This window comes from Protopterus annectens, chromosome 3.part0 (assembly GCF_019279795.1).
Source record: "Protopterus annectens isolate FY-2018-M chromosome 3.part0, PAN1.0, whole genome shotgun sequence".
Taxonomy (NCBI): Eukaryota; Metazoa; Chordata; order Ceratodontiformes; family Protopteridae; genus Protopterus; species Protopterus annectens.
The window spans coordinates 1,120,142,652-1,120,169,725 of NC_056731.1; the positions used below are offsets into that span (position 1 = coordinate 1,120,142,652).

The 27,074-nt window shown below is 38.9% G+C and overlaps 1 protein-coding gene across 1 annotated transcript in view; it reads right to left on the reverse strand.

Annotated features, from left to right (window-relative positions):
- Positions 1-1,113: 1,113 nt before the first annotated feature.
- TTC39C (tetratricopeptide repeat domain 39C) overlaps positions 1,114-27,074 on the reverse strand; it is a 1,361,526-nt gene continuing 1,335,565 nt past the window's right edge. The window contains exon 14 of the mRNA XM_044065353.1: positions 1,114-3,114. Within this exon, the coding sequence (XP_043921288.1) occupies positions 3,025-3,114 (90 nt within the window). The 3' untranslated portion in view covers positions 1,114-3,024. The remainder of the gene's footprint in view (positions 3,115-27,074) is intronic.

Here is a 27,074-nt window from a genome sequence, read left to right on the forward strand (position 1 = left end):
AATGATGAAAGAACAGGAGGAACTGTAGTAGGTAATGGAAAATCCAGTTGTAATAAATCATAACACTTTTTCAGGGACAGTAGAATATCAATCTGGAAATGGTTTCAGAGAAAGATAACCCTTTAAAGAGACTGGCAGAGGCCACCCTCTCCTCAGAATCTGAGTTAGTGACATGAGGAGACAAATCCCTTAGCAATCGTTTTGAGGTTCAAAAACTTGAATCTCTTTAGAAAATGAAAAATCCCTGTTTTTCACCAGAAATGGTTAAACTGAAGAGTCACTGTAAAAATGGATTGGAGACCATGCAAAAGTAGTTAGCAGCAAAAGTAGTAATAAATTAGTGACAAAGCCGGACTAACGGTGTCAGAGGAATAGATAAAACATTTAACAACATATATAAATGTATAAACTCACAAAATCCACAAAGCTTTCGGGTCATAAACTCTACAGCAAAAATCAATTCAATCCATTTTATATATTTACGATAGATGACACAGCCAATTATATTCAAATACCAAGAAACATTCAAACTTAAATAATTAAGCTCTTATAGCTAAGCAGATATATAAAACATACGATTTATCAGAAATTCTACAAAAAATTATTTTAAAAAGATGTATTTAAAACATATTTAAATCAAACCCAACACTTCAAAACGGGTTTAATACTCACAGCAGCATTAAGACCAGGAAATTTGTCCGCATTTAAAAATCACAATCCATTTATATTCAGCTATCTTGAGTTTACTGTTCATGGGGGGGGGGGGTAACATTAAACTCAAGGTAGCTGAATATAAAGTAGTAAGAAGACCTGAAGAAAACATACTTCCATTGCTTTAAAATATGAGCACATGATGGACATCAGTAGTGGAGTGCACAAGACTGAAAAAGGCTCACAGCCGAACTGTGGTACTGCTGTAAAATTCTACACCAACACTAAATATGAGAAAAATGAGCCATATCCACTTTGCTAATGACTGATGTAATATTCCTCATTGAAATAAGATGTAGCATAACTGGAAATGAAAGTAAACGATATTGAATTGTACTCCTCATAAATTAAAAGGCTAAGAAAAAAGGTTTCTGAGAAATGAGACAATCCTCCACATATGTATCCAAACAATGCAACTATATATTAAAACAAAACAAAGCAGTAAAGTTAGAATTACAATCAATTAACCTGAAACACAGCATATGCTATAAGCAAATTTTCAGCACGATTTCCATGAGATGCATTGAATGCGTTCTTGCCTGACTGGAGAACTGCAATCTGACACAGAGATGGAATGGAGTACCTAAAGACAACATCTATAGTGGCATGAGCACACCATCTGCACTGTTTGTGCATACTTTGGGGACCCCCCCCCCAGACTATCAGGATAGCATCATGCTGAGATGACCATCACTATCTCTTCTCTGTCTCGTGTGCAGACATTGGAACATGGGGCAAATGGTGTGGTGGATAATACGGGGAAGCAACAAAAACACAAGTTAATAAAAGAAAAACAGTATGAAACATCACTTCCAGATTCCATCATTTATATGCATTCTAGGTTACATCATAGATCTGGTTCTTCTAGTCTGCCACTAGTGAATATGTTCAATATTGCTGCAATATTTAGGGAACGTGCTATAAATTATTATATTATAGTAATATTAAACCAGTTTTCAAGTCTTTAGAAGGAGAGATTAAATGCATGTAAATAAAACTCACAGCATATTCTTGGCTATTTAAGTTCATGTGACTTAAACTTCATTTAAAGAAGACATTCCAAATGTAGGAAACTGTGAATACATAAAAATAAATAAATTCAACATTTTAGTGCTGCTATGCAGCCTAATACACTGGGGCAAAGTGACCCCCCTTTAAAGTGTACAGGAGTCCTTCAGGCAATCTCAATAGCTTTTTCACATAGAGTGAGGTACTCGAACATCACATCAACACTGCAAATTGGGCAAAATACTCTGAGCTAAAATACGAAGGTCACTATGTTCTTGATAAAAATTAACCTTGTGATAAAAAGTGATGTTTTTTCTTCAAATGAACATCTTGGCTATGACTTTGACAAAATAAAACCTCAGGGGAACAAACTGTTTTTACAAGTCCTGTGAGGCCATTCATTTGAACAGTAACAATTCAAACAACATTGTCAACAACATCTCACTAAGGAATATTTAGAATTAGTGCAACTAAACAACAATTTGGCTGTAACACATGTAAAACATTAAAATGGTTGGGATTCCCAACCTTCCTGACTAGAAAGGAACATCTTTCTATTTAGTTTTAACTAATAAATGTTTCATCCTCCTGAATGCCTCCCTGAGCTCCCTGAAATACGGATGTTGCCAATAATTTACTTAAACCCACAGACACCATCCGTTTAATCTGGCCTTTAGTATTCCGTACTGTGCTAGCTTTATACTAGAACAAGCCTGATTACCTGTCCTTCTAGTTTGATATTGCTTTCTTAAATAAAATAAAGGACAGTGACTGACTCCCTCCTTCACCCTGTGGGCAGAGAAGCAAAGGATCTGCTAGCAGCTGTGGACTGTATAGACCATTTCCATAGCTATATTATTCTATATTATTACTAATGCAAGATTATGTGTTAAAATGTGAGGGAGAAGGGGCTTTATTTCTATGGTCTTCCACCCTACAACAAAATGTAATCCACCAAAGTAAAGCATCATACCATTCCCCATTGACCACATAAGACGATTTAACATATCACATTAAACAAGTTCTCTTTCTTGAATAATTACCCACATAAATATCTGCACTGATACTGACCAATCAAATTCAACATGACCTAGTTCATAACCCTGATTAAATACAACTGCAACAAGTCAAATGAATAATTTGTTCCAACTGTACAGCATTACTTCACATCTTAACTTCAAGTCAAGAAAAGGCTGACATCTAATGGCATCCAGAAGGAAAATTAGTTGTTCTATCTTCTCCACTCTCTACAGAACAACTTAAAAGTGCAGTAGCTGTGCGAGTTGAAGCAGAATACCAGTTCTGTCATTGTGGAACCACTTCTTTTAAAGAGGCTAGTGCTGCATGGATTCGGACATGCAATCTGTTCTCAAAGTCATAGCCTGTGTAGTTCTCCTGTGAAAAAATAATATAAAGGAAATTTTAATACAAGTATAACTTAGTATTAAAGGTGTTTATTACAGGGTATTATAGTCTACTACCTGCAAGTTTTCACATTACTCATGTCATACTGATGTCTCTGATGTGTTGGAAGTGAGAACTGGCAAACACCAAAAAAGACACACTAAATCTGTTGGCAGATAAAACATCAGACATGCTTCTCTGTTTAATTTTAACACCACATTAGAACTTCAGAATGCATTACTCATGATTTTACAGTATCACTCAGGCAGATAGTAAAGCTAGAGTGAAATGTGGTAGTGAGATGTCTAAATCATTTAGCCTTACAAAAGGAGTTATGCAGGTATGTCTACTTTCACCATTACTCCTTGCTTTATATTTAGAGCCATTAGGAAGGGGCATAAGCCAGCTGCACATAATTGGATATAAATGGAAAAATACTAATGAGAAAATGACCCTTTTTGCAGACAGCACAATATTATGTTACCAATCCCAAACATGATATGAAATTTATGTATTTATTTAAATTTGTTGACCGGGAGTGTCCACTGGACGTAGGTCCATTTTCAGTGGAGGCCCAGGGAGAAAAGCTCCACAGTAAAATAAACAGACAGTAGTTACATTGGATTACATAGCGATTAACAATTTAACATAGCAATTACTTGCAACATATTTACAGATGAAGAACATAGTACATCAGTAGACAACTAGAATCTTTATCTGTGAAGTACATAACAGACATTAACAAATGTTACAATGAGAAGTTCATGCTGTATAATAAGTACTAGGCTTATGAGCATCTGAGCTTGCTATAATCAAGGTAGTTAGTGGAGTGGAAAGAAAGGTAGTGGTTGGATGGGGTGGATGATATTATAGTGGGAATTGCAAGGGCATAGCCAGCATGTTTTTAGGTGCGCTTTTAGTAAAGTTTTGAAGAGGGTGCATGATGGTACGGAGGTAATTGTGGGTGGGAGTGAGTTCCATAATTTGGCTATGGTGCAAGAGAATAGTGCTTCACCAGCAGAGTTATTGGCTTTAGTGATCTGCAAGTTATTTTTGTTGCTGGATCTTAGTGGTCTGGTGGTGCGATAGGGTTGGAGTAGATTCTGGAGGGATGGGACATTTAGTGGATGGTTTACTAGTTTGTGGGCGAGTGAGAGTTGATACCACTGAAGGAGGTGAGGGAGTTCAAGCCAGCCCAGTTCAGCAAGTGAGAGACAGTGGTGACTATGGTAGGATGCCCCTGTGGCGAATGTGGCGATTTTGTTGTAGCAGGTCTCTAGTTTGTTTAGATCACATTGCCTTAGGTTGGTATATATTGGAGAGGCATAAAGTAGGGTGGAGATAAGGTGGGAATTTGCTATTGAAATCTTTGCTGCTTTGGTGAGAAATTGCTTATTTCTGTATAACGCTCCTAGTTTTTGTGGACTTTTTATGGTCATTGATATGTGAATGTCAAATTTTAGTTTATTGTCTATTTCCACTCCTAGCAATTTGGTGTGTTCAGTTGGGTATATAGTGGTGTTGTCTTTTGCTGTGATGTTAAAGTGAGAGTTGTTTTGGGTATGTTTGCTGGGTTGGAAGATGAGTAGTTTAGTTTTGTTTGGGTTGAGTATTAATTGGGCATCGGATAACCATGTTTCAACAGAGGAAAAGGCTTCCTGTGTGACTTTTTGCAGTTTTGGTAGGGACTGGGCTGAGCAGATAATGGTCGAGTCATCTGCGTATTGTGAGTGTGCCATGTTTGGTGGCAGAGGCTAGATTATTGGTGTAAACAGAGAAGAGTAGGGGTCCAAGGATGGATCCTTGGGGAACCCCTATGGAGACAGGTAGTTGGGGAGATATGTCATTCTGCCATACAATGGATTGTTGGCGATCAGACAGGTAACTCTGAAACCAGTTGGTGACTGATTGTGAGAAAGATAGGTTATTGAGGACAGAGATAAGTTGTTTGTGTGGGACCATGTCAAATGCTTTAGACAGATCTACGAAAGTAGCAGAGGAGAGATAGCCATTGTTTTTATGCTGAAGTATAGTGCTAGTAAAGGAGAGTAAGGCAGTGGTGGTGCTATGGTTTGGTCGGAAACCATGCTGAGTACTGGAAAGGAGGTTTTTAGTAAGGAGGTAGTCTGTGACCTGAGAGTGTATGCATCTCCCTAGTATTTTGGAAAGTGGAGAGAGAATAGCTATGGGGCGGTAATTGGTTAGTTCTGCGGAGGGTCCGCCTTTGTGGAGGGGAATTATATGTGATACTTTCCACAGTGTGGGAACGTAACTTTCTGACAGAGATCGGTTAATCAAGATGGATACTGGGTAGGCCAGAGCATCAGCTGCGATTTGTAGGTATTCACTTGGGAGGTTGTCTGCTGCTAATTTGGTGGGTTTAAGTTTAGTTAAGAGTTTTTTTATGTTGGAGGTAGGTACAGGAGAAAAAGAGAAGGCAGTGGGGAGATTACTAGTTGAAGGTGTGGGTTGAAGGGGGGTTGTGTTGTTTAGCTAGTGATAGTATGGTTTGGGTGAAGTGCGTGTTGAATGAGGTAGCAATATTTTCTGAGGAGTGAGGGATGTTAGGAGGAGGGGTACTGACTTTACCTGGGTGGGGGATGGAGTTTATGGAGGACCAGAATTGTTTGGGGCTGTGTTGTGAGGAGTCTAGGTCAGACTGGTAGTATTGGAATTTGTCCTGTTTTATTAGCTTTTTGACTCTATTGCTTAGTTCTAGGAATTTCTGTATTTTAATTTGTTTTAATTTTAAAAAATAAAATTTAAATTTATATTTGATAAACTGACATATTTAACTAGTACAGCAAGATATAAAGTAAATGATGCAAAAACAGAGGCTATAGTAATGAATTATGCCTCAACACATGACTCAGTACAGAGCCTTTTTCCTTCATGATAAGATGAGGTACTTGGACATTTTGGTTGACATGGGATGTTAAGCAAGCAGCTAAAGAAATATATGAAGGGAATACTCAAAAGACAATAAGTAATGTAAGACTGGAAATTTTTATTTATAGACAATGACAATAAAATACAAAGGATTAAGATTTTTTTTTTGTTCTCAGTGGTTCATTTTGTAGGTCAGGCTTATATTTATCATCAGCGAGATTAGATATGGAAGAATATGAAAAGGAAAATAAAGGAGTCTGTCTGGTATAACAAAAGGAGAAAAAGTGTAAAGGGAAATAAACAAACACTGACAAAGGAACAAGGTGGTTTGGGCTTCCAGACTTAGAGGCATACTATAAAGCCTTGCAACTTATATTAATATATTGCACTCCGCATATGGAATATATAACCAAATGAAAGCACATGACAGGTAAAGTTCCTGTAGCGGTAATGAAAATATCAAACATGGGCATTTGGAGATATCTAAGAGAAGAATACTGAGAACATTATGCACAGCCTTAAATACATAAAAGTAATAAGGAAGTTTTTAAGTTACATGAACTTAGACTTTGGAAAAAAACACCACCAATATGTTACACTATATATAGTAATAAAAAGATACAGAAAAATGTAATGACCATTTGGAAGACAAAAAACAAAGAGCCAAGATTTTGGAAGTAGATGATAAAGGATGAGGAGATAGTACAATGAAACAAAGCAAGACAGATTGTTGGGTTATTGAACTCAAATTAACTTGCATATACAGGTCTAATGTTAGAGTTCATCAGAAATATGCTGAAGTTGGATAGCAATTTTGTTCAACCAAAAACAGTAGAATTTATAACTGAGGCCAAAACAGAAATGGCAGACAGAAAACAGTAATAAGTACAGCACATCATATAAGGCAACATAAGATATGAGAAGACAATACAGAATAAAATTAAAATAGCATGGAATGAATGGTTTAAAGATATTACAGACATCAGTGGAGGAAAATATGTCTTAACCATAGATATGCAATCTGCATTGAAATACCTGCACAAATATTTCTGTATCACTAAAAAACTTGAAAAATATGTTCCCACAGGCAAGAGGAATTGGTTGGAGATATGATGATTCAAAACAAGGTTCTTAAAAGCATACATTTTGGGAATACATAGCATTATTTCAGTAGAGAAATGACTCGAAAATATGTTAAGGCTTATATGTGGAAGAGAATCTAATCTCAGTATAGATTTTTTTTGAGGTGGTATAAAATAACGTACTAAAGAAGTTAAGCATTGTTATCTTTAGCATTGATAGGGGCCAAGAAAGCTATAACTAGAAAATTGAAACCAGAGAGAAATCATTGATAAGAGAGGTAAAAAAGATGATTGTAGATATTAAAATATGAAACTGGGAACTATTAGAGATCAGAAACAACTCCTTAGCAAAAATGGTCTACATGGCATTCTGTAATGGAAACTGAGCTTGAACAGGACACTGACACAGAACCATAGGCACCGGAAGCTGTTAAAGACTGGGGGGTCGGCGGAGGGTGACAGGGGCACTTAGTTATAAAAAAATTACCCATTTTAGTTCACTATTTGCTACCCAACATAGGTTCACTTGGAGGACATTTTAAGCTTAGCCAATTCCCTTTTGGTGCTTGAATTAACATTTTTTGATTGGTCTTAGCTATCCCCATGGCTGATAATTGTATATTAGCCCTAGTGAGAACAACTGTGATCATACCATAGATAATTTGAGGAGGGCATGTAAGGGATGCAGCATTTAGGAACTGCCTCTATCCATTAGTGGCATGAGGGGAAATCCTGGAGTACATCTTCTATTACCCATCCTTAGATCCAAGTTGCATCTGAATATGGATGGATGAGCTTTGCTTTATTTTTATAGATAGTCTGTTCCGGAACAGTGGTAGCCTCTGTGATATATATCCATCTCTCCACAACATTCAGTTTAGATACCTGGACTGGGTATTTCTGATGCCATTTGACTTGCTGATGTTTAGTAGATTCATCTGTATTATGCCGGAGGATGCTTTGTATGCCAGACATGCCACCTCTAAGCACTCTGTAGGATACTGAGTATAGTAATAAATCTTTGAGGTGGTCCATGCAAGACCTATTGTTTAGGACTTACATCCTTTTAGTAAGGTATCTCCGAAGGTATTCCAATTGTTGCATGGGGCTGGACAGATACATGTCAAAGTGGGCATTATACAAAATGATTGACATAATGAGAGCTTTGTAAAGGGGGACAACAACATCTCTAGATCTAGTCACAATCAATTTGTTTATAAGCTGTGCAATATAGAAAGGCTTTCCTATGACTCTGGGCACATGTTGGTCAAAAGTTAGATCACTGTACATACAAGTTTCCAAATGCCAAATAATTGGATCAGTTCTCAGAGGGCATTCTCATGATTTTGACAACAGTTATTATTTGGGACAAACCTTCCTGCATGATGGTTAAGTCATTTGGGGATTCAATAACTTCTATCTTGCAGTCATCTCAAACTTAGCTGGCCAAAGCTCTTTGGTATTTCCTTTTACTTTTGAGATGTATATGCCAAACAGAAAAAGTCTCAGCACCGAACCCTGGGGGACTCCATTGGTAACTGGTCTCTTCCCCTGTTCTGATCTCCTGCATCCTGTGAGCCAAGTTGGCAATGCAGCTAGTGATGTAAGTGTTTGCTCCTACATTAGTCATATTTTGTACTACACCTGAGTAGGGGATTGTGTCAAAAGGCTTGGCCAGGCCAAGGTAATGTGGTGTGAACTGTTTTACCTTAATCCATTGCTTTGGTAACAAGAGTAAAGCTCAAAATTTGCCCATGATTTTGAGCCTTTCACACTTTCCTCTGGGCTGTTTTCAAACACATTTTTTGGGCCATGCATACATGTATGCATTTCTTGATTCACCTTTCTTATTGTATTAAATTATATTATAATAAATTGTCTCCATACCTGAAATTTCACTGTTTTATGATTTTTGTCCTCAATAATATATCCTGCTACAAACTCTGTACCGTTAATTACTTAATACCATTGTTGATGATTTTTATTTCCTTTTTGAAAGTTGCTATTTTTATTAGTATATTGATATTTTTTCTGTGTTGTTTTGAACTTGTACTATTGTATTTAGACCATGTCTTGGAGCTTATCTCCCCGGGCCTCTACTGAAAAAGGACATGTATCCAGCTAGACTAGCCCGGTCAACAAATGTAAAATAAAATAAATAAATAAATTCCTTGCATAATACAGCAACAGTTGTTAGAATGTGTTTTAAATCTGTAGTTTTGAACAGTCTTCCAGTAAGCAATGAAACAAAATGTATGAACCGATAATGACAAAACAAAACTACCCATTTTAGAAAATGTCAACCATAAAAGGCCACTCAAACTTCTCATAATCCACCAATATCAGTAAATATGCAAAATATCTGCAGAAGTAAGTTATCTAAATAATTCCACATTTAAGGGATCTCTAACTAATGAAGAGGTTGCTACTAGGAAACAACACTATATTTCATTGTTTCATCTAAAAATAAATTGGCTGTTGCCCCTGAAAAATAAATCGCCTAGGTTATATTAAAAAATGATAAACTAATAATATTGCAACAGGGAATGGATAGCAAACTGATAACAGGTTCATAGTTACTAGGTGACTCCTCCAAAGGAGGACATTCACAAGACTGTAGCATCCACTCCCTTTAAAATACAACACAGTACAGTATCAGCGATCTGCATACTATGGGAGTAGAACCCAAAGCTTTCTGCATCAAAAGTAAGCCACTACCTGCTGTGCTAACAATGCAAATGGTCTTGGAATATGCAGCGCTAAACTTCTCTTCCCCTGAAGCTCTCAGCGCCTTGTAAAAATTTTTATTTATTTAACAATTTTTACCAGGAAAGTCATACTTGGAAGAAAGCCAATTTTCAGCAGAGGACAGAGGCCCAGTGAGAAATGCTCCAGATGCATGTCTCTGTAACATGGGAGGAAACCAGAGTACACCCACCCAAATACAGGGAGGACATACAGACTCCACACAGAAGACACCCCAGCCAAGAATCACACCATATAACCTCTTGCTGTGAGGCAACAACACTATCACTGCACCATCCACTTGACACAGCTAAATCTCTCAATTTCACAGCAGAAGAGATCTGGAAAAAACCAAAATGTATTGGGGGGGGGGCAATGCGCTAAAACCAGGGACACATTTTAAATATTGTTTGTATAATCTTGGAAAGCTGCTAAAATAGTGTTTTGTGTTACTATGTGTTTCCAAATAAAACGATGGTAAGACTGAAACTTAAAGGGCTTTCATTATGATTTGCTAGAAAGCCACAAATCGTAAGAGAAAAAGACCAGAAGTATGAGCCAAACTCCCTCAATCACATGTGGTGGTGTGGGTAGAAAATAGGGTTGCCACCTTTTCAAATGCTCAAAGTGGGACATTTTTGGTACAAAAGTCAGATTTTGCAGGGCAAAACATACCCACGGCCAGTACAAAGGACAGAATTTCACATTTTTTCTAAACAAAAGCTTATTCTTGTAGCATTAGTTGCTTATTCTGTTTCTTATCACATTTAGGTGTTTCACATACAGAATAACTGTTTTATGCAACTATTACATACAATATAGGAAATATTTTTGTCCTAAATCTCAGGACATTTGCCATTTTTAAATTTTTTTTTTGCAGGACACAACTGCCCAAAGAGGGACTGTCCCTCGCAAAGTGGTACAGGTGGTAACCCTAGTAGAAAATGCAGGACCCTGTACCTAAAGTACAGGGTTTGAGCCCAATTACACACACACGAAATATCACTTTGGAGCTACACACAAGAAATATTGCTTTGGAGCTACTGCATAAAATAAATGGAACTAGCACTAAATGGCCATCACAATCACTTCAGAGCTGCTGCATAAAATAAATGGCCATCACTTACAGCATAAACGTAACAGAATGAAATATCACTGACTTACTCCAGAAATGGAGCCTTAGAAGTAAGCAGTTATCCACGGAGCTAACACTTGGGAGCCTTAACAGCAAGAAGTGCTTTCCACGAACCTTTGTGTTTAAATTAGTGTGCGATGTGCGCATGAGTCCTCCTCCCCCTCGCCCTGTGGTTCCAGTGCCTATAGCTAAACTGCCCTATTCAGAACATTTCCATAATAAAGGTCTACTTCCACACACAACTGCATTTTAAATTTATTGTTTGAACATTTTTCCAGTAGGCAATGAAGCAAAATGCATGCACCAATAATGACAAAACTGCCCTATTCAGAACATTTCCATGATAAGTCTACTTCTATACACAATATATGAATACAGAATCACAGTAGTGTAAGCCACAGGTATGTTGCTTCTTGAACTTATTTTCAATTGGGGGGGTAGCAAAAGGCCAAAAACCAGGGACACATTTTAAACTTTGCTTGCATAAAATATTGTGTTACCACCATGTATTTCACTGCCAAGTCTTGAACCCAGAACCCTGTGCACTATAGTCAGAGCAACATACCACTAAGCTAAACCAGCAGTTTCTTGAAAGGCAGGAAGACAAACTTAAATGGCTATCATATCATTTAGTGAATTCAGTCCTCACTTCTCACCATAGCTCTCAACCTCTTAGCACAAAAATACAGAATAAAGCCAATAATGGGGGAATACAGCCCCAAAATAGGGACACATTTTAAATACTGATTTTATAACCTTAGAAAATTGCTAGAATAAAATGTTTTGTTTTACCACTCCTGAAAACCAGAGGAACAGAACAAAAATGTGAGGCATAAATTCACAAGTGATGGTGGCTAGGGGTTTTAGGCTCTTTTTACCTGTACCCAAGGTACATAGTTTGAGCCTGATTACCTCTAGCCACCAAATGTATCCTGTTGGGGGCATTTACACACACACACACACACACTAATAACTGGTCGAACTGTTTCATAACTGGCCCAAAATCAACTGAAAACACAAACACACACACTATATATATATATATATATATATATATATATATATATATATATATAAAATAACTGATTGAACTGTTTCATAATTGGCACAAAATCACCTGAAACACATCACATTAATTATAGAGACAATACACCAGAATGACACACAGTTAATTGAAAAAAAAAACTATTTTCCTTTTCTGATGTACTGTATCTAACCTTACCACACATTCAGCTCATATTTTTTCTGAATAGTGATAATGTTATGAGAAGGTAAGCTGCACATTAGGGTTAGGGTTAAGGCTGGAATGCATTACTAAGGTGGGCAGTGGGGCTTCTTACCAAAGAAAGTAATTTTCTGTCCAAGCAGTTTGTGCTGATCTGCATAATTTTAAATATATATATATATATATATATATATATATATATATATATATATATATATATATATATATATATATATATATTTATTGTAAACAGTCCTGGCTGCATACTTTTCATTTTCTAGTTAGAGTGCGCCAGACAAATAATAGATCTGAGTGTCACTTGCTTAGTAAGAAAATCCTCATACAATGTGCTTTTTATTTAGCTGATTTGAGTGACTCAGCAAATGAATAAAGAAATAAATGGTTCTGTTGGGCTGTTTGCATTCATCTACCTGCTGATGTTTTTTATATTTTTTCAAATGGTTGACATCCACAAAGAGACAGGAAGAATTTATTTTTCCTATACAGAAATATCATCTAGAAAACAAACAGCAATACTCTATACTTCTGATATGTGTTCACAGGACACTGTTTCTATTAATATGCATGCTAGATATGGACCAAAGAGACCATTACTATAGTGTACATTTAGTGGCTGGCATATAGATATTATGCATCACTCACTGATTCTATGAAATAATGCTTAGGTTTTGTATCAGCTCAGATTCCTGCCCTAGATATAACTGTTGTTATTCGTGCTATGAGACCTCCCAGCTTTAGAGGGGTTTTTAGTACACTAATGTCACTCATCCAGCTGCATGCATCAAGGACATCAAAGTGCAGGTTGCACAGTGGTGTTCAGTCCATCCCCCCCACCCATTCTGACACACAAACACACACTCTGTGTGCAGCTTACTCACTCATCTCCCAGTACAGACTCCATCCTAAGCGTCGGCTTCCGAAAATAATTCTTCTCTTCCGATAAGCCAGCAGCTATGCTAATTAAATTAAAACCGTTCATTCCCGCTTGCAAAAGCCCGGAAATATGTGAGCTGTGAGCTGACGTCATTGGCGCGAAAAATGAAATAATAAGGAAGTAACAGTTGGGAGGTATGATCTGCAAAAGTGGGGGGGGGTCCCCTCGCTCTATGGTTCCGGCGCCCATGCACAGAATAAAGTACCTAAGGTATGTATCTATTTAACAAGTAATACAAGGTGAGAAGTCCATGGTTTGGTTGTTAAGATTTGCAATATAGTGAAAATAATACAGTCAATAGTAAACTACCAGTCTCAAATTATGTTTAGTACCTAAAACTGTAACTTAGTTCACCAACAATGTGAATACAATTTGTCAGCTGCTGTGTACATTCCTTTATCAATGCAACTGAATTTACTGTCTTATCTATTATAATTTATACAATGATTGCCCATTAATGTTCAAAACGTAGCACGCTGATTGGTCAGCCCAACCAGCATGGCCACTGTAAATCTGAGCATATATGTCCGGTCGCCCGGACTTTTTTCCGTTAATACATGCCATAAAAATTTTACTTTAAAAAAAAAAAAAAAACTTGCCAAACAGGACACTTGAGACCAATGAGAGAGATGTGACAAACAAAAATAAAAGCATAATCAGGTACGTTATGAAAGACTACAGAAACGTACCTGATTATCCTTTTATTTTCTATGTCCTGTCTCTCCCATACCTTCAAAGTGCCCTGGTATCTTTTTTTAATTAAACAAACAAAAAAAAAGCAATGAAGATCTTCCTTTCTCCTTTGCTTCCTATATACAGCACCTGTCACACAGCACTGATGTCCTGTGTAAGTGTAGGAACAAAAGTCCCATATGCATGCACAGTACATCAAAAAAAAAAAAAAGCAGCGGGATATCTGAGGAAAGCGGAATAACACTCCGAAGCCATCATACAATGACATTAAGTAATTTTTTTTTTTAAATAATGTCATTGTATAATAGCAATAGCTGACTGTGTGGTATATTAAAGATTTACCCACGATTGTCTTTGTTTAATAACGAGGGCTTTGCCCTCGTGATTAAACCACACCAACTGTGGGAAAATCTTTAATATATCACACCCACATCGTCAGTTACTGCTGTATTATTCAATACTTTATGTTTATTTTTAATTATACCTTATTTGTTATAGTTGTGGCAAGTTTTGTATTTTTAATCCAGTGATTAGACTGATTTACTCCATTTTTTCTTCCTTAACTTTTTTTAATTATAACACTGTTTTTACTTTTGTAATCATGCCTTGAGACTTAAATACAGTTTAAGAAAAGGATACATTTTCTTCTCTCTTATCTTTTGTCTGCCTCTGTCTTCCTCTAAACACTGCTCATGCCTGCAGATGCTGGATGTTCTAAAGAGGACAAACAGTCAAATTTATATTTCACTAGCATTAGGAGAATCTGGGTCCAGAGCTACTCACTACACTGGTGTTTTGTTTAGCACGATGGGGCAAAAAATTCATGAAGATAGCTCTAATTCTGTCATGCATTATGGACCTTGGATCCTTCAGATAAGCACATGGTAGGGACCGGTTCTGCAATTTTCACAAGGGTGATGTCCTTTTTCACCAGAAAGGTAAGAAACAAGTCTGCAATTACATCTCACTTGCTCCATTCCTCTGACTTGGTGTTTGTAAGACAGACCTGGCCTTGTAGCAACTTCAGACCAACTCCATCTGCAGTAATGCTGCCCGAGTTCTCTGCTGTACAATGCACTTGACCAGTTCATGTCGAGGGGGGGGGGTTTCTTATTTTCTATTGTACAAACACTTTTTTTAACAAGAAACATCTTTATTAAATTATCATGGATGACATAGGCAATCATACATTTATATGAATGAAAACAAACCATATTGACAATTTTAGTTGCAAATATTATGCTTCACAAATCATATTGACATAATTGCAATTGCAAACATTATACATCACTTATAATCTAGCCAGTCATTGTCAGTCAGACATTACATAGCTCATTCAAATCCTGCCTTCTTTTAAACCTTGCTCCTCCTCTGCATTTCCCATTTTTCTTATGTAATTTGCTTCTACCCTTTTCTAAAGATCCCAATTCCAGTTGTATCTCTGTTACTATATTTACTACCTCTAGTAAAGTTGGTTTAGACTTTGATTTTCTTTTTCTACTAATTGCATTTTTGGCAGCCACCATAATTAGACTCAGCAAGGCCTTACCGTGTCTAGGTAATTCCAAATCTGAATCATACCTCAAAAATCATTTCCTTAGTTACACCAATCTGTCACCCATTATCTCTGACAGAGCAGTCTGCAGGGAATCTTTAAAGTCTGTCAACTCATTACACTCCCAGAAAAATATGTCCTCAATTACCTCTTTCTTCCCCATCACACCTCCAACATTCGCTGTGTTCCTAAGGAAAAATTCTTTGGAGTCTACTTGGGGTATAAAAATACCTATGTAAAAACTTCCAAGCAAAGATCCTAAATCTTTAAGGCTTTGTTGCATATTTGTGAAACATACATATATCCCCCATTGTTTCTTTATGAATTGCTTATCCAGTCTCTCTTCCTAATCCTTTCTAACCTCCTCTAATTGATTCTTACAATCATGCAATATTTTGTATGCTCTACTAATTATTTCTTTTTTACCAGCAGTTTCTGCTCTAGATTCTACTAAAAACTCTACCCTTGCTAGTCTTTCGCTTAGGTCCCCCTATTTCTTTCTCTTTGCCTGTACTCTGATATTGATCCTTGATAGGGAAGGCAGTCTCAAAAATTCTTGGCCTCTTCCCATTCTATTACCTTTCCCCTCTCTAATTATTTGTTCCCAATACTTTGATTCTTTTAACAGTTTTCGCCAATAAATTCCAGACCCCTCTTACTATTTTAAAAAACACAACATTCGAAGAGAGAATAAGGAATGGTACTTTCAAAAGAGATAAGTAGCGACAATACAAGTACCAGTCTGACACAGCTGCAGGTAAAATCCACAAAACTTTAATAAAAATTAGAAATAAAAGAGTAAGCACATTCAGAGTATATTCCTACTGCTTCTTCAGACTGAATACTAAAGAACACCAGAGTCATTTAAATAGCACATCGATAAAACAATCAGCACATCAATTAAGTATACAATGGTTAAAGTGCCAGTACATAAAAACACAAACCTATATACCAGTGTTAATGTTTCAGGGGTCTGGCTTTCAAAAGATGTAAGAGAGACTACCTCGTGTAAACCAGGTGCTTTATCAACATTTAATAAAGAGAAGATTTTCAGTGTAGAAATTGCACAGCATGTAAGTTCATTCATACGAGTTGCAAATATGTACATCCCAATATGAATTTTAAATTGGAGACAATTTTTTATGCTAATTGTGGGATATCTAATACAGTTTACTTTAGTTATTGTATTAAATGTCATACTTTTTTATGTTGGGATGAGCAATAGATAGCTAAAAGACAGAATTTTAGAACATCAGACAGACATCAAAAATAGAAAAGAAACTAATGCTCTGGCTAAGCACGCCATTAATTATGGGACGGATCATCATTTTAGATTCTTAGTGCTTGAGATCATTTCAGAGAGTTTAGGGGGGGGGGCATTAGGAACTGGACTGAATCCGCTGAACAGAAGTGGATTCTATCTTTAAATAGCGGTTGGATTTTACCTGCAGCTGTGTCGGACTGGTACTTATATTGTCCCTACTTAGTCCCTCTTACCTACTGTCTGTATCCCTAATTGGAGTCACCCCAGTCGTCAGAATCAGCTTTCTCCATTCCTGTGTTGGCTTAGTTCTTAGTATACTTTCCGCTACCTTATGAATATAATATTCTGCATGGTTATTATTTTCCTTATGGATTTGTATGCAAAATCCCAGTCTCTCCTCGTTTCTTGAGCCCTCCCATTTCATCATCATCCCTTTCCAGTTTGAATTAAAGGTTTCTGCTTGTGCTATGTATAGGCACCTTAACTGTGTAGCTCTGAAATACCCCATCAAATTGGGTAATCCCAAACCACCTTGTTCAGCTGGAAGAATTAGCTTATCCCACTTGACTCTTGCCATCTTCCCCTCCCAGATAAAATCCTTCAGCTCTTTATTAATTGCTATCCAAAACTTCTCCTCTGGTTGATAAAAATATGCCGGACTTGTGTAAAAACCTAAAGGGACTAAAAACATCTTAAATGATTTTATCTCGCTATCCACGTAACAGAGCTTCCAATTTCTCAGTTTTTGTATTATCTTTTGTTTAGTCTATTTCCCCATATCCTTAGCTGTCCCATCAGTATCCTTTTTAATCAATAAGTACTTCATTTTATCATGCCCCCATAAATATGGTTACTGCTCATAGGTTCATAGGTTGATACTAGGCTATCTGCCCTAGGGCACTTATAAGCCTAGCCAGTGTGTGTTTGGCTTTCGCCACCCTTATAGATTAGTTGACTGTGCCTCTGTATAGTAGGTCACAAAAGGTAGCCTTATTAAGGTTAGCTTACTGTACCTCTGTCTAGCAAGGACACAGAAGAGATCCCAGGGGTAAACTGACGATCTCCCATCCACTCGTCAAGATTTCTCTTGAATAGGGTCAGTGAGGGGCTCTGCCTAACATGGACTGGGATTTTGTTCCAGAGTGAGGGGAGCCTCTGGGATATGAATCTGTCCCACCAGCATGTCCTATTTATTTCTGTGATGAGGTTCAAGTCCCTGGAGCGTGTAGCTCTAAGGGATTTGGATTTCTTGAGGTGGAGCATGTCCATTAATTCAGGGTTGGACATGGCTTTATACATCAGACACAGATCGCCTCTGAGTAGGCGGTACGCAACTGAGTATAGCTGGAGTTTCTTTAGCTTTTGGGGTCTTTCCAGTTGCTGCAGGTGTCGGGTAAGGTACATCCCAGATGGGGCATTGTATTCAATTATGGGCCTGATAAGTGATGAGTAGAGGGGCACAATGACCTCTCTTGACCTAGATGTGAACCCTTTTGTGAAAAGGTGGGCTATATAGAAGGTCTTTCTAACTACTTTGGCAATGTGATTGTCAAAGGAGAGATTACTATCTACTTGGGTCCCCAAGTCCCTAATTACTTCTTCCGTACTTAATGGATTACCACCTATGTGGTAATTTGCTGGCACTTTGTTTTTCCCAAAGGGGATGACAATGCACTTTTTGGCATTTCGCTTTAGGCCATGGCTCTGGCACCAGTTATCCATCTCTGTGAGATGCTTTTGGAGGATACTCATGTCAGCCGTAGAGTCAGTTATGGCACCCAGTTTGCAGTCATCTGCGAACTTTGTCAGCCATAGTCCAACCATGTTAGCCTGTACCTCTGAGAAATATATACCGAACAAGAGAGGTCTCGGGACTGAGCCTTGTGGAATGTCACTTGTAACTGGTTTCGAGTCTGACATGGCACCTGCAATTCTGACCATGTGGGTTCTATCTCTGAGCCAGTTTACTGAACCAATTTGTGTCAGGGTACATAATTTACAGCTATTGCCTTTGTTTTAGCTTCATTAATTTTTGTATCCTGAAAAGATCTGAAACTGTCTCACAATGTTTCACAACACTGAAAGTCCTTTTCTGGATTTATCAGGTATAAAATAATATCTGCAAATACAGCCAGCTATTCTTGATTACCAGACCAAATATATCCTTGAATTTCTGAGTCTCTTATTTTCTTTGCCAATGGTTCTAAATCTAGTGCAAATAACAAAGGGGAAAGAGTGAACCTCTGCCTGGTTTGTCTGCTCAAACATAAAATTATCAGAGAGGAACCCACCCACTTTAATTTTCACCTCAGATCCCTTATACATCCTCCTAATCAACACTGCAATTTTATCAGAGAATGCAAATGCTTCCACTGCCCTGCTCATAAACTCTCAGCTTACTCTGTCAAATGCTTTCTCTGCTTCAAGACCAACCAACAACAGTGGCATTTTCTTACATTCAGCTTTCCTCTTGATCATCAATGTTCTGTTAATGTTTTCTGTTGTTTGTTTCCCTTCCACAAAACCACATTGATTCATGTCTATTAATTTTGGCATCACCTTTGCCATTCTTTTACCCATTATAGGCATAAATACTGTACACTCATGGTTTAGTATTGAAATAGGCCTGTATGAAGCTGGACCTGATGCATCTTTACCCTCTTCAGGTATTAAAGCCACCACCACTTTCTTCCAGGATGTTTGTGCTCAGCAGCCAGGAAAACCTCCTCAACACAGTAACAGTGGCAATAGACAATGAAAGCAGTATCTACAGATTCAAAAACATGCTTTAAACAATAAGCTGTGACCTGGGAGATGGAAGAAACTAAACCAGACAAAGCAGATTTTTCCTTACAAAAGGAAATTGCAGATAAAACATTACACATACTTTCACTATTAGTCAGAATAACTTTTAACATATTTACCTTAAAATTCAAAATTCTAAATATCAAAGTTACAGAAGCATACATTTTTTTTCTCAAACTTATCAATATCTTTCCATCATTGTCAGAAACAGAAGGATTAGAATTAAAAATTTTGGCAGCAGCTGGATTAACTAAATCTACTGCTCATGGGTCAGGTCTGCGATTAGTGTATAAAACTTGAAAGACTGAGGAACATGGTACATTCTATCTGCTTTCTTAGGTGCAGCAGGCTGATTGCCAGGGAAGCCATAGAATGTGAAAAACACATCCTCCAATGTTGACAGCATTTTTGGGGGGAGAGGGGTGAAGGTTCTGTGAATTTAATCTGTAACAACTCATAGTATTTTTCTGAGGGACTGAGAATCCTCAGTGTTTTCTCACTGAAAACGCTGGCACATTCTGGAAATATTTTCAGAGAAAGAGAATCCTTCACAGGGAGACTGAGATACCATACTATCTTCTGATTCTAAATCAGAAATCTGAGGGGAAGAACCTGTATGTGTCCCTTACGTCTCCCAACAGATTCAAAATCTTAAACCTCTTAGGAAAAGAGGAATCATTATTTTTTTCCCAGATACTACCTTACAAGAAGGGTCAACAGCATCTACAAGACCCTGAGCCTAGCTCAATAAATTGCTCCTCACCAGAGAAACTAGCACAGACATTGTTAAATGTTTAGTTATCTGTTTGTATTTTCCTCAGCTTCAGAAAGTAAAATAAACACTGTTTATCCACAGAAAAGTAGCTTTAAACAACTTTTTATTTATTTGTTTTTGTTTACTTGGAAAGTCTGACTGGATAACACCCATTTTCAGTGGAGGTCCAGGGAGAAAAGTTCCATTTGCTTATACTACATTATACTAAGTCCAGTTCCTAGGTTCATTGGATGTTACTATGCTAATGGCCCTAGGGCCTTTACAAGCCTAGCCTTGCAAAAAACCCATGTCCCCCAATTGACCATAGTTAGGTGGTCACTGTTAGCAAAGTGTGTCTGTGATCAGCACAGACTGCTCCTGCCCATGAGGGACATGGGTGCCACCCCAGGGTAAACTTATGGTTACTCATTCAATTGTCAAAGCTGTGCTTAAATAGGTTTATTGAGGAGCTCTGCTCCACTTGAAGTGGGAGCTTATTCCAGAGGAGTGTCAGTCTCTGGGAAATATCTCTGTCTCCCTCTCACATGTTCTGTTAATGTCATAATCTAAGTTGATATCCCTGGAGCAAGTGACTCTTGTCACATTTGATTTGTGGATGTGCAGCATTTCCATTACTGCAGGGTCTGAGACTGCTCTGTAGGTCACGCACAGGTTACCTCTCAGCAGCCTACATGATACAGAGTACAGTGACAAGCCTTTCAGTCTTTCCGTGTAGGTCATGTTTTGGAGGCCCTGGATTCTCTTAGTTAGAAATCTCTGAGGTGTCTCCAGTTGTTTTAGGTGTCTGGTGCAGTACATACAAAAGGAAGCACTGTACTCAATTAGTGGTCTGATAAGGGTCGAGCACTGTGGAGATATAACTTTTTTAGTCTTGGATGCGATACTCTTTGTTTATGAGATGCGCAATGTAGAAGGCTTTCCTTACCACTAAGGGCACATGGTGATCCAAGTTTAGGTAGCCATCAACCTGTGTTCCCAAGTCATGCACTACTGGGTTTGAGCTTAGAGGGGTGCTATCTATATTGTAATTGGTAGGGGCTACTTCTTTGCCAAATGGGATAATGAGGCACTGTTTTGTGTTGAGTTTTAGACCATGGCTTTGGCACCAATTATTTGTCTTTGTCAGTCCCTTCTGTAATATGTTAACATTGTTGAGGGACTCTATGATTGCACCCAGTTTACAGTCATCTGCAAACGTGGTAAGCCACAGGTCCTCTACTACTGACTGGACTTCAGAGAAATAGATTCCAAATAGTACAGGGCTATATACAGATCCTTGTGTACACCACTGGTAACTGGTCTACTGGTTGACATGGACTCACCAATTTTGACAGTGTGCATTCTAACAGTGAGCCAGTTGGCAACCCATCTAGTGAAATATGGGTTAGCCCCCAGCTGGAAGAGTTTATCAATGATCCCTGATTGGGGAATTGTGTCAAACATCTTGGGTAAATCAAGAGATGGCTTTGGTGATATTCTTAAAGAAGTCTAGTAGTTTAATAAGCAAGATCTACCCTTGACAAAACTAAACTGCATCGGGTCAAGAACTTGAAGGTCACATATGTCCTGGTTGAAAGGTCCATGATGATTCGTTCCATGGCCCTGCAGATAAGGCTGGTCAGGCTAATGGGTCTACAGTTCCCAGTGATGGTTAATGGAACCCTTTGCACAAGGGGATTGATGTTGCTGTCCTCCACTCTGCCAGCACAAAACCAGTGCTCAAGCTGTGGTTAAAGAGCTCTAAGTGGTTCCACTAGGTCTTGTTTTAGATTGTTTAGTAAGCAGCCTGGGATGTTATCTGGTCCCAAAGAGGCTGTACTTTTGGCCTTGGAGAGTGCTTGCATGACCTGTTCTTTGGCGGTATTCGGTAGAGGGCTGGTGTCAGGAATGCTATGGGGTATGTCTGGTGGGGACAGGGAAGTTATAGCCACATCTGTCAGCTAGCAGTTTGCCAGTCTTTTCAGCTTCAATGTGAGTGGTACAATCCACTATAAGCGCAGCACACAGCTGGGCATTCCCTTTTAGGTTTCAGACATAGCTACAGAATGCCTTATGATTGTCTTTAGCTTGGGATGCTAATTTAGTCTTGTAACTAGCTTTAGCGGACTTAACAAGGTTTCTGATTTGCTTGTTTAAGCTGTAGGGTAATCCTCCTCTGCTGAGCAAGTTCCCTCTTGTTCTTAGATATCAGTTTCTTTCTTTTGTTATATAACTTATTTATAATTGCAGTCCACCAGGGTGGTTTGTTTTTTCAAGAGTACCTGGTTTTAGTCCTGACATGTACAGCCAAATCAATACCTTTATTCTATATAGGGCATTTGTGTACTCCTCTGCATAGGAGTCATTGCTGGCTATGTTAGTAGGGGCTTTGAAGCCTTTCATACCATCGCTTAGGTTACAGTTTGCTTTGGAGAAATTTTTCATTTTTGCTCCAGTGGGGGTGTCAGGTCTGATCTTTACTTCAAATGAAACAGATTTATGGTTTGACGTAACTAAAGAAGGCAACACACTGGGGGTAGTGTAGTGAACCCCCCCCCCAATGTTGGTGAGTACTAAGTCTAGGACATTTGAGCCCCTTGTGAGGGTACAGACTAACCATTCCAGGGCATTTGAATTAACAAGTCCTGGAACCTTGGAGCAGTCAGTTTTGTGCTCATGTAAGTTATCCAATCAATGGATGAGTAGCTCAAGTCTCCCATGACCAAGATGTTAGGCTGTATATTGAGCGACTCTAGCAATTCCAGGTAGAAGGTGTGATTCTCCTGGTTCATGGTGGGGACTTGTAGCTAGCTATGATGTGGTAGGGTATTTTACCTATAGTTATTTGAACCTGGGAAAGCTCAAGAGACTCATACTGTTTCAGTAGTCTCGAGGGTGTATTTGGATTTAATGAAGATGGATACACCTCCACCTTTGGTTCTTTCATGCTCGTTCTGGGGTCTGAACGTATGAAAGGCATTGTAGCCTTGTACAGCTGGGGTACTCTCTGCAGCCTTGAACCAAATCTCCATGACTGCACAGATGTCAGCATCTTCCATGCTGAGAAGTGCTTGCAGGGGGTGCAGTTTACTATTTAGGCTGCTAGCATTAAGCAGCATAACCTTAAGTTTGTCTTTGTCTCTATGGATTTTTTACATAGGAAGTTTTGTTGTTTTGATATAGTCTAAAAAAGGCACTATGGGGGTGACAAGGATATTTGCCAGTATCCAAAAGTTTTGAGGAGGCAGGTGAAGGCTATCTCTGTGCCCTTTTTAGGCAAGGTCTCGAAAACAATATTACTGATGTGAAATTCGCCAGCCATAGCACAATAAGGGTCATACTGCTAAATGCTAGGAGCTTAAACCAAAAACTGCACTCCCTGGAAGTACTTCTGTCACTAGAAGATATAGATGTCTCTGCAGTCACAGAATCCTGGTTCAAGGCTTCAAAAAGTACCCCAGCCTTGCAATAGTACAATGCCTTCCACACCTTTAGACTGCAAAATAAATGTGTGAAAACCAAAGGCGGTGGTGTTTCTATCTATATTAGAGATAAATTCACCTCCTGTCTAGTTAGACTGGATAAACTCCATAGAGTTACTCCAAGTCCAGGTTATGGTGGGTAAGACCCTCATTCAAGACATAGCGAGTTATAGATCATCCTCCATGGGTCATGACGCCCATGAAGCCTACTTGACCAAACTGGAGACAATCCAAATTTTACCAAACACTCTAGTTATGGGGATTTCAATTATCCCACCATCAACTGGGAAAACCTACACTAGCCCCAACTTGCTACCGCAAAAGTTCTTTGACTTTGTTAATTCAAATGCTCTGGAACAAATTGTTCATACCCCGACAAGAGGAACAAACATTCTAGATCTGGTCCTCACTAACATGTCAAACAGATGCACTGCCGCAACTGTCAAGACACTCATTAAATCTGACCACAAAACAGTCACCTTCAAGCTGGCACTAACACCAAAACTCACAGGGTGAAATATGATTAAAAAACTTTACCAAAGCAAACTATACCCTACTACGTGAAGGTATAAATGCTTACCAAGCCCCATTCCAAGCTGGAAGTAGTAACTATGCCAAAGCTTACACTAAAGCCCTGTACAATCACTTGCATAAGTGTATAAACTTGGCTGTACCAGAAAGACTCAAAGCTACAGCCTCAAGTAAAAACAAGCTGCCATGGTGGACATCCAGCATCAACACACTTTACAATAAATGCAAAAAGTTGCTGTCCAAGAAAACAAAGGCGAGGCCCCAATCATGGAAAAACACCTGCTCAGCCTCAACAGGCAAATAAGACAACTTGTCAAATCCTCAAAGGGCTCCTTTGAGAGAAACTTAGCAAACACAGCCAAGGATAACAATAAGGCCTTTTATAGCTATGCATATAGCCAAAAGGTAGGACCCAAGCATGTGCAGAACTAGTGACCAATGGTATCACAAACACCGACCCCACAGAGATAGCAAACTTGCTAATGGATAGGTTTGGATTAAATTTCACTCCCTTATCCCCTCCTAACTTATCACAAACTTTCCCCCAACTCGCCCCCACCCTACATATCTGAAGAGCAGCTTCTCAAAGCCTTGTCCAAGGCACAAAACAAAGCCTCTATGGGACCAGACGACATCCCAGGCTGTCTTCTAAACAGGCTAAAACATGAACTAGCATCACCATTAAGTACCCTTTTCAATCATAGCCTAACCACAGGCTTTGTTCCTGTGGAATGGAGAACAGCAACAGTTATTCCCCTCCATAAAGGTGGCCAAATAACAGACCCGGGGAATTACAGACTCATGAGTCTGACCAGCCCCATTTGTAAGGCCATGCAATGTATCATTATGAACCTCATAAATAAAGACATAGGTGACCTCCAAACCCTGAATCCTACCAATCTGGCTTTGTCAAGGGCAGATCCTGCTGTTAAATCTGGTGGACTTCTTTGAAAATGTGACCAGGGCCAGTGACAAGGGCAAATCTGTGCACACAGCATTCCTTGACTTGGCAAAGACTTTTGACACAATCACACATTCAGGCATTACCGATAAACTTAGCAAACTGAATGTATGCCTCTTCCTTGTAAGATGGGTTGCCAAATGGCTCACAAATCAGACACACATTATCAAAGTGGGTGCCTCCACATCAACCAGCAGACCTGATACCAGTGGGGTGCCACAGAGGTTGTGCTGGGCCCCCTACTGTTTGGTATATACTTCTCACAAGTTCAGGTCAAAACTAAGGGGTTGTGGTTGACCAAGTCTGCAGACGACTGCAAACTAGATGCAATCATTAAATCCCCAAATGATGTCAGTGTACTCCAGGAGGGTCTCAAGCAGACAAATGACTGGTGTATTAGTCACAGTCTCAAACTGAATGCAAAGAAATGCATCATCATTCTCTTTGAAACAAACAATGTCTCTTCACACTATCAAATCAACAATATCCTAAGTACCCACGAAGTGGTAAGGGACCTGGGATCACAAGTTGACTGCAACCTTAACTTTGACCACCATGTGTCTACTGTACTACAGAAGGCTTTCTATGTAGCACACTTGATCAGTAAAGGCATCACCTCAAGAGCAAAAGAGGTTATAATCCCTCTGTACTTGGCACTAATCCAGCCCATAATTGAGTATAATGCCCTGTTCAGCATGTACTCTACAAAGCACCTGCAGCAACTGGAGAGACGTCAAATGTTTTTAACAAAGAAGATCAAGGGGCTCCAGCATGTGCCTTACACAGAATAAAGTCCCTGTCACTATACTCCGTGTCATATAGACTTCTTAGGGGAGACTTACACAAGGCTTACAGAGCAATCCAAGACCCATAATGCACTTGCTGCAAATCAGTAAATCAAGTGGGACTAGGGCTACCCATTCCAGGGACCTAAAGATGACCTGTGACTTAAATAGGACATGCTGGAGGGATAGATTTGTCTCCCAGGCCACGTCTTTGGAACAGGCCACCAATTCATGGGAAACAGAACACTTCTATGACACTGTTCAACAGGAATCTGGACAAGTGGATGGGGCACCAAAAATTCTTACTGGGGATATCACCCACAACCCTCCTGGACATGGGCAGTCATCACTAAATGCAATCTTGGGTATTGACTAGCATTTTCATGGTACTACATTGGGATGAAATGGCTAGGCTTAAAACAACCTCTGGGTTGATAGCTTTGTAATCTCCTATGATCCTATGATCTCTGGCAAAGCATCATGGTCCGTCGACCACATCTTCTCAGGCTGACAGATACTGGATCCCCCTGGAGTGACAACAGAAGCTAAGCCAATTGTTGAAATCAATAAGTTTTTGTCGGTATTGTGGCATCGTCCTACATGAAGGTAGAATTCTGCTTAGGGCTAGGGACATACCTGCTTGGGACACAATCTGAGAGCTCAGGCATGTTTGTTTTCATATAGTCCAGAGTGGCACATCTCAAGTCATTCACTCCAACATGTACTGTGACAGAGTCACAAAGGGTAATTGTTGTTGAGTGACATGAGTGCATGTGTGATTTGACAGATCCTGGCAGCTGACTGTAACCTTCTACTTGTACAACCTGATGAGGGGGATATCTACGTGTCTCATGACTGAGTTGCCTATAACCAGCCATTTGGTTTTGAGGTGTTTTGCCTTAGGGGCTTAATTGCTGAGATACTGATATGTGTGTTGTTATGTGTAGGTGGATTCTGTTCGTATGCCAGTATGTGGGATCATAGGAGGTTATTAGGCTAATGGCCTTTGGGCCCTTACAAGCCTATCCAAGAGTTTATCCATACAAAAAGAAAAAAAGTGAGTTGTTTGCATTTGAGAGGTCTCTGGTCT